Source organism: Musca autumnalis, unplaced genomic scaffold, assembly GCF_047663935.1.
Source record: "Musca autumnalis isolate F117 unplaced genomic scaffold, ASM4766393v1 scaffold_3, whole genome shotgun sequence".
Taxonomy (NCBI): Eukaryota; Metazoa; Arthropoda; class Insecta; order Diptera; family Muscidae; genus Musca; species Musca autumnalis.
In genome coordinates this window covers 114,678,082-114,687,764 of record NW_027411866.1, presented here as the reverse complement: position 1 = coordinate 114,687,764, position 9,683 = coordinate 114,678,082, and the positions used below count along the sequence as shown (strand labels likewise).

General features: G+C 34.5%; 1 protein-coding gene across 1 annotated transcript; it reads left to right on the top strand.

Annotated features, from left to right (window-relative positions):
* Positions 1-395: 395 nt before the first annotated feature.
* Positions 396-8,010, top strand: Mgstl (Microsomal glutathione S-transferase-like). Its single transcript, XM_073973986.1, has 3 exons — positions 396-619; positions 7,479-7,558; positions 7,631-8,010. The coding sequence occupies exons 1-3, from the start codon at positions 491-493 to the stop codon at positions 7,872-7,874; spliced, it is 453 nt and encodes a 150-aa protein (XP_073830087.1). The 5' UTR covers positions 396-490; the 3' UTR covers positions 7,875-8,010.
* Positions 8,011-9,683: the final 1,673 nt, after the last annotated feature.

Below are 9,683 nucleotides of genomic sequence, written 5' to 3'. Positions count from 1 at the left end.
ACAGAAATTTGTGTTTATATACATAAATGTGATCTCCATAATTCAAAGTCCATACTGATACCCACAAATAGTGAGACATTTATTATGGAACGTCTCATAATCCCCAATTTAATGTTCGGCAACAACGTTTGAGAAACTCGCTGGAAAACAAACTAAACAACTACATATGGCCCAACGATTGTTAGACCTCTCTACAACCATAGCAAGAGAGACCAATTTGGGGGGGCTATATATTTTCTATAGAAAATATGCAGCATGCCCACCACCATGCCATTGACTATTGAGAATTCCGCCGGACATTGAATTCAAATAAACACAGAGATAACGAATGCAAACGACAGTACACGAAACCCATAAAGAAAAATGTTGAGACCAAAAAACTAGCATTTGTTATATCGTCACTTCAGTTCACTACGAAGTGTCGAATACGCCGGTAGTTTTTCATTGTTTTTCTGTAAATTAAATTAAGTTGAAAAAAAGCAACAACAAAATGGCCGTATTAGATTTATTGACTTTCGATAATGCCGTCTTCAAATCCTATGTCTTCTGGAGCGGAGTTTTGGTATTGAAAATGTTGTTGATGTCCACGCTTACCGCCGTACAACGTTTCAAGACCAAGGTAAGTTTTTATGAGGCCATCAAAAGTACAGTGGCAAATTGTTTCAATGTTATCAGTGAAATATTTCAGAAGAAGGGTGTGTTTGGGTGTAAAAACTAAATTTGTACAAATGTCTATTACGAAGGTGATTAAGGGCCCACTGGAATATTTTTGATTTGTTATCAATTGTTAGTTAAAACCTGATAAGGGTAACAACCTCTATTCAATGTTTTTTACAATAAAATAAAAGTCAAAGTTCAATAGGTGTTGGATTAGATAAATCCAGAAATAACGAATTTTCCATCAGGTGTTTTATAGAAAAGTATGGAACGAACATATTTTTTGGAGATCAGTATTCACAGCTTTCAAAACATGCTATAATATTTAACGGTTTTCAAGTCCAGTTTTACCGTCAAATATCGAAAATTGATAACACTTAATATGGCTTATGGCTGAGAAAGTCTCATCTAAATAGAAATTTTTATAATAAGTAATTTTCTATTTTATTCAAACTTTCTTCAAGATGCGAATGAAAGTTGTGGAGATCTTTTATGTTGAACCATGAAAGGTCAAAGTCTTCGTTGACAGAGGGGAGTCGACAATAATTAAACATCAGCAACCGGCAAAAGTCATTTACTTTCTCTCTGTTATTTATTTTGCATGCCTCTTTTCGCGAACACTTAATAAACAACATTAAGCAAAGCAAATCGCCTAAATCTCTGAATGTCTTCTTTGCACTATGCATTTAATAGGTGTGTCTGTTAACTTACTAACAATGTTTAGTCTTCGATGGGAGTATAAAATATTACAAAAGAGAATTATGAGTATAGGCCAACGTTTTCATATAGACTCATAGAAGGGTACCTAACGATTTTCCGTATTTTGAAAGTTGTGGCCTCAATTTCCCACCGAAATGGCTGAAATTTGGCATTTAGTCTTCGTTGGGGGTAAACAAGTTTTCACCAGAAATTTGTCGGTATTGATCCACGTCTTCATATAGCCACCATAGAACGGTACCCCCTATTTTCGGTATTTTGAAGGTTGTGTCTTCTTTATCCAACGGAATTGACTTAAAGTTGGCATTTAGTCCTTGTTGGGAGTATAAAACTTTCTTCCAGAAATTTGTCGACATTGACCCACGTATTCATATAGCCCCCTTAGAACGTTACCTGACGATTTTCGGTATTTTGAAGGTTGAAGACACAACCTTATCCAACCAACCAAAATGACAGACATTTTGAATTTAGTCTCCAATGGGGATATAAAATATTCCAGAAGAGAATTATGGGTATTGGTCCACGTTTTCATATAGCACCCATACAAGAGTCCCTTCTGATTTTCGGTATTTTGAATGTTTCAGCGTCATTATCAAACCGAAATGGATGAAAATTGGAATTTTGTCTTCGATGGGGGTGTAAAATATACCAGAAGAGATTTGTGAGAATAGGTCCACGTTTTCATATAGACCCCCCATTAAAGGATAAAGCATAAAATATTCCAAAAGAGAATTAGCAGTATAGGTCCAGGTTTTCATATAGGCCCCATAGAACGATCCCTTTAAATTTTCTATATTTTGAAGGGTTTGACCTAAATGTCCAACCGAAATGGCTGAAATTTGGCATTAATCTTCGTTGGGGGTAAACAAGTTTCCACCAGAAATTTGTCGGTATAGGTCCACCTCTTCATATAGGCACCCTAGAACGGTACCCCTATTTTCGGTACTTCGAAGGTTGTGTCTTCAATATCTCACCGAAATGGCTGAAATTTTACATTTAGTATTCATTGGTGAGTATAAATATTCTGGAAGAGAACTATCAGTATAGGTCGAATTTTTCATATAGCCCCCATAGACGGGTACCTCTCGATTTTTGGAATTTTTAAGGTTTTGGCCTCCATATCCAATTGAAATTGCTGAAATTTGGTATATGTTCTTCGATAGGGGTATAAAATATTCCAGAATAGAATTATGAGTATAGGTCCACGTTTTCATATAGCCCCTATAGAAGGGTACCTCTCGATTTTCGGTATTTTGAAGGTTGTGGCTTCAATATCTCACCGAAGTGACTGAAATTTAGCATTTAGTGTTCCTTGGTAAAAAACTTCACACCAGAAATTTGTCGGTATAGGTCCACGTCTTCGTTAGAGGATACCTTTCGATTTTTGATATTTTGAAGGTTTCATCGTCATTGTCAAAACGAAATGGATGAAATTTGGTATTTAGTCTTCGATGTGGGTATAAAATATTCCAGTAGAGAATTATCAGTATGGATCCACGTCTTCATATAGCCCCATAGAACGGTCCATCCCGATTTTCCGTATTTTGAAGGTCGAGGCCTCAATATCTAACCGAAATGGCTGAAATTTTGTATTAAGTCTTCGTCGGGGGTATACAAAGTTGTATAAATCAGTTGTAGGTATAGGTCCACGTTTTCATATAGCCCCCATAGAAGGGTACCTCCCGATTTTCGGAATTTTGATGGTTATTACCTCAACATTTAACCGAAATTTCTGAAATTTGGCATTTAGTTTTCGTTGGGGTATAAAACTTTCCACCAGAAATTTCTGGCCATTGGTCCACGTCTTCATATATCGCCCATAGGACGGTACCTCCCGATTTTCGGTATTTTGAAGGTTGTAGCCTCAATATCTAACCGAAATGGCTGAAATGTTGTATTTAGTATTCGTCGGAGGTATACAACTTTCCATCATGCAGTTGTAGATATAGGTCCACGCCTTCACATAGAATGGTACCTCCAGATTTTCGGTATTTTAAAGGTTGTGGCCCAATATCCAACCGAAATGGCTGAAATGTGACATTTAGTCTTCATGTAGCCCCATAGAAGGATCCATTCCCATTTTCCGTATTTTGAAGGTTGTGGCCTCAATATCAAACCGAAATGGCTGAAATTTTGTATTTAGTCTTCGTCGGGGTATACAACTTTTCATCAAGCAATTGTAGATATATGTACATAGGTGCATATCTTCATATAGCCCCCATAGAAGAGCACCTCCAGATTTTCGGTATTTTGAAGGTTGTAGCCCCAATATCCAACCGAAATGGCTGAAATTTGGCATTTAGTCTTCGTTGGTGGTATAAAACTTTCCACCAGAAATTTGTGGGTATAGGTTCACGTCTTAATATAACCTCCATAGAACGATCCCCCCGATTTTCGCTATTTTGAAGGTTGTGGCCTCAATATCCCACTGAAACGGCTAAAATTTGGTATTTAGTATATAACTTTCCACCTGAAATTTGTCGGCATAGGCCTATATCTTTATATAGCCCCATAGAAGTTACCTTTTTGCTTCTGAAGTAGATGTAACATGGTATTTTGGAATCTCAGTGGGTAGAAAAACTCCGAGTTGATGCCGAATTTATGTGGGTATGTATGGGTATTACATTTTGACAAAACTAGATAGTAGAAAAAACCTTTCGGCACTTTTTAGTTAAGTGGACAACTGTAAGTGCGTTTGGGCAAAGTAGTAGTGCGGGCCCCCTTATCGATCAACAGCTTTCGGTTTGTATCTGTTAGTCAATATATTCGTTAAAGGTGCCATCAGACCATCTGCTTTTTTACGTATGTATGTTTTGAAGCTTGTATATTCACAAAATTGTCATTTTACATACAGATTATGATTTTTGCTATCATACCTGGTTATGTTTTTTTGGTATGACATAACCTAAAAATGTAAACAACAACTTTGCCAAACAAACAAAACAGCGCACTGTGGTCCCAGCCCGCGACAAAAATACAAAAATCGATGTCTACAAATTATGATTGTAACTATTCAAATCCATCGTAGACACATCAAATTTTAGTATTCCGGCTTTCTTTTTGCAACTTCTAACGGTACTTGCTAAAGCAGAGCCACAGAAGTGAGCATTTCCATTTGAAGAAATTAAGACATTGAAATTTCCTTTAAAATAGTGACATGTTTAAAGTGATAATTACCAAAAAGTAATGTGTAATATTGCTATAGTAAGAAATGGAAGTTAAAGTTAATGGTATTGTTATTTTTTTTTTTTTTTTTAATTGATAACATCATAAAGTTGTATCTTTATTTTGTAGTAAAATTGATTTCTTTTGAAATGTATTTTTGTGAGTGATTTTATTAAATATTGTGAAAAGAAATACACTTTTAGTACCTTGGATCCTCGCGGATCCTCACGTTATTTTTATTTAAATGTTCGTGGAAGTGTCCAGAATTAGAAAAAAATTATCTCGTCTGCCGAAAGTTGCCGAGCGGTATTCAGTTTTCATTATACTGAGTATACTCGGAGTTTTGTGAATGTTTAATATAGGGTTTTTGGGTATTTTCAAGCAATCGGTGTTGTTGTTTTGCATTTGGTATCGATCTTATTTCCTAAAAAAATTATGTGTTTAGGATTACAGTTTGAATGTGTGTTTTCACCTTTGTATGTTTTTAAATATTGTGTTTCAAAAACGTTATCAATGTCAGCATGGGACGGACGGTAGTCGAAGAAATTTTAGCAAACCTTCAGGTGGATGTTGCGGGATATGATTTCTCTAAGTTGTCAGATCGTATACACTATCTCTGCAAAGGAATTTCAAAAATCTGGATACAGAACAAGAGAACAAAAAAATTGATAAACATCATGCAAATTGCTGGCTATAAAAGACACCATTATTTTTGAAAGATACATGCCACTTCAAAAATTATCTGCCGTTGAAAGTAACAACGCGGACGGCCTGCCGAAGATTTAATCTCCACACAGAAAACTAAAAAACGTGGAATGGTTAAAATGGCAATCAGGACACCACGTGTGGTCTTGTTTACTGTTTTTATAACCTGGTACATTTTTAGTCGATCTGGGAACTCTCCTAATCGAGATATCCTGTAGCTAGTGTTTATTGTAATAGATGCCAACCCATCTTCGCGACTAAAAATTCTAATAAAACATCTTAGTTTCCAGATATTCCCTGTTTGAGACCTATAGGACATTGTTGTTTATGTTAACGCACCTAGTAAGAATATTCTGTACCTCATATTGTTCAGTTAATCCATTTCAAGTATAAAATTCATAAAATTTCATGATTTTTACAAAAGTTTTCTGTAGAAAATTTAGGCCAAATAGTTAAACACAAAATGTCAAATTACAGCGAATTCACTTTGAAAATATAGACAAAATCTTGAAATGAGTAAAAAACTGGAAGTACCGTTATGGGGATCTATACCTAAAAGTGGACCAATCCTGATGATTTTTGGGGAAAATTATCTTCTGGTCACTACGAGTTTACTGTAAAATTTTCAGATCGATATCTTGATTAGAAATATTTGTGTCGCTCTCTCCCATACTAGCTAAACCACAGTGCAGCGGTTCCCTTTATGTTTACAGCAGGGATGGAAAATTCAGTACAATAGTACTTTTTTCAGTACTATTTCACTATAAAAAGTACCGAAGTACCCCCGCGGCCAATTCAGTACCATTTCCATACTCTAGTCTAGAAAAATTTTATTTGGAACTAAAAATGCAAAATTAAAGATTAAAATTACTAGAAATTTATAAATCTGGATATATGGGAATATACCAAAATATGAACCTATATTGATTATTTCACTACGGTAGACTAATCATTTAAAAGATTCACATCGAGAGGTATCGAAGTACATTCCAATATGAGAATCTGCAATACCTCTTTTATGGGGGTTATATTAGAGCTGGGAAACTATCGACAGATAGTCCAAAACATTTTTATCTGTCACGAATTATTTAAAAAGAAAATCATTTGTTCAGAGTTCAATATAAATAAGGCTTTACGACATCGATCAAAACGATAGTTTGCCAGCTCCAGGCTATATCAAAACGTGAACCTATAGAGCCCATTTGCAATACCAAACTTCCTAGGAGAAATTAAAGCTTCTGTACCAAATAAAAAAAGCTCCATATTAAATATGGAGAGCTGTATATAGAATTCAACAGACGGATGGATCTGGTTATATACTTTATAGGGTCTCCCACGAATATTCCGATGTGTTACAAACAGAATGACAAAGTTAAATATACCCTCCAGTATGGTATAAAAAATATACCATTTTGGAACATTCTTTAGATTTCAAAGATTTAAGCCTTTGTTGTTGTTTTTTACTGAATAAAATTTTTTTTAATTTTTTTCCTTAAAAAATAATAAAAAGTACCTTTTTATTAAAAAAAGTACAATTTTAGTACTTTTTGAAATTTTCATTTTTCCATCCCTGGTTTACAGACGAGAATAGAGAACGCTCTAATCGAAAAAAATGTACATACGTGTTGTCATCTCATTTTGATTCATCAAAATTTTTTTATGTATCACACGAACAGTAGAACTTACAGATCTGAAAAACAGATACATAAGATACGAAAAACAGATGGTCTGATGGAACTCTAACTATTTCCATTATTTTTTTCAAAAAGAGAGAGTCGAAATTTAGGTCTTTTTCACAGAGCGCAATCTGCTAATTATTCAAATAGCGGCATAGGTACTCGTATAACTTACAAAAATTTATTCGCATTTATTCAATAGCTCAATAGCGTCAAAAAGACTAACTAACAAAATATAGAAAATATAAAACAAAAGAAGGGAGCCACCGTGGTACAGTGATGAACAAGCCCGTCATGCACTCAGAATGTATGCGGTGCAATCCTTGACCAGAATATCAAAATTTTTGGCGATGGCAAATCCCCTCATGTATTGTTGGCTCACATTTTCTGTATTTCAGGCATGAAAAACTGCCGTTCGAACTTGGAGATAAAAATTAGATCCCATGTCATTGATCCAATATAAATCGGCGTGCACTCCATAAAATTAACCTTCCCATTTCTATTTTCTGTTTTATACATTTCATTCATTTTAATTACATTCTCTCCATTTTCTTCCAGACTTTCGCCAACCCCGAAGATTGCATGTCCAAAAAGGATAAGGTCGCCTATGACAATCCCTACGTTGAACGTGTACGCAGGTAAGAATTTCTAAGCAAAATTTCAAAATTCGAAATTTATTTTTCCATTTCCACTTTCTTCTTCTTTCCCAGAGCCCACTTGAATGATATGGAAAACATTTTGCCTTTCTTCATTACCGGCTTCTTGTACGTTTTGACCAATCCAGCTGCTTTCTTGGCCATTAATTTGTTCCGTGCTGTTGCTGCTGCCCGTATTCTCCACACTATTGTCTATGCCGTTGTTGTTATTCCCCAACCAGCCCGTGCCTTATCCTTCTTTGTTGCTTTCTTTGCTACCGGTTACATGGCATTGCAAGTTGTTTTGTATGCTTTTTAAGTTCTGAGAACTTTGTTGTAGTGAAAATACTTGTTTTCTAAGTATACTAAGAAAAATTTGAAAGTACATTAAAAGTGTATTATTATTTTTTCTATTTTAATAATAAAAAAAATTAATTAAAAAATTTAGAACACAACTTTAACATTTATTTTAGGCAGGAATTTGGTGTTAAAATTAGGATGCGTAATAGGTTTTACAAATCGTACAAGTGCAGACGACATTAGCTTAGACCGTACTATTAAATGTTATGCTTCCATAAACAAATTGATCGATGTAAGCCTGTACGGCCAGTATCCAAAAGAGGAAACAATGTTTTCCATGTCTGTTAAAATCGCTTAAACCGCCATCTACACGATTTGCATTTAATCTTCACCATAACATAAGTTAACAAACTCTTATCTGTTAATAATAAATCGTCACCATAAATGCCGGAAGACGTAACCCACAAAAATAAAACTTTACAGGAGAAGCAAAAAACGTTATAAAATGAAAACGGTGTTATAAAATATCGAAAATTTTTAGTATCGTAATTTAAGACAGAGAAGAAATATATTTTTGGAAAAAATTAATTTTTTTTTCCAGAATGTTAGAAGCTGTGTGGGTTACGTCTTTTGGTATTGTATTTTTCTGAAATGCTAAAAGACGTAACCCACAATTTATTGAGTATACATTTGAAGAAACTAGTAAAAATGAAAAATTATAAACAAATTAGGACTGGTTTATTGGCCTACGCGGTTAAGCGAACTTTAAACTAGCAATCTGACGGTGTTGGGTTCAATTCCCAGTCTTGACGACGATATTTCAATGGACCACAATAAGGTGAACTGTTTCTTCCAACCACCACTATAATTACTTATAATTTCAATTGTATTAGACGATATTAAATCTGGAATATTATATTTATTGTTGTATTTAAGTCAATTTATGGACAAAATATAGTTCATATAAATTAAGTGATCTGTAACAGTTTAAATGTACCTTTTAATTGTCATAAAAGTAATGACAATCACTTGGAATTAAGCGTTTTAAGTCTTGCAGGTGTTGAAATTTCTTTTTTGAAACTTTTAGCCTTTGTGTGTAAATTGAGGAGGATCCACTGCCTCAAAATTTCCGGAACTTCTATATGGTAGAATCTGGTAGTCGTCTTTGATATCAGTTTTAAAAAAGATTATACTGCTAGGATCAAAAACCAATTGTCGCAGTGACTGTAGGATCTTCTGTCTTTTTGTATAAGTAAACCAATACAGAAAATTTTCGTTTTTGTCTGGACCTATTTGATTATTACAATCAGTTGATCTCTATTAAACCATGGGTTGGTTGACCAGACCATCTTTAGCAAACTTACAGCCTAATCGTATCCGTCTTTAAAGAATACATCTTTCTATTAGAACGACGTGAATTTTGAGCATATACACGTTTTCGTATCAACACCTCAATTATTTCAATTAGGGATTTTTTCTGTAAGACCAGTAAAAACCGTCTTAAGTCAAAGTTATTGCTTTAAAAATTAACTAAAAGAATGGTCTTTGTGATTTTTGAAAAAAGCTACCATTCTTGAGATATCGTAACCTAAGAGTCCCATTATACATATATGGAGACATAAGCCGAGTTAAAGACAAAACTGTTAAAGTAACTACACCATGTGATAGGTATTTCCATAAGCTTTCATACCTTACCCATTTTGTAGTAATCGGTTCAGTAGAACTGGATCTAACCCGGTTTTGAACCTGGACTTTCGGGTCAAATAACCGGTTAACTGAATCCGCCCCGTGGAAATTATACATTAACTCAATAAGCCCTCCCTCTGGC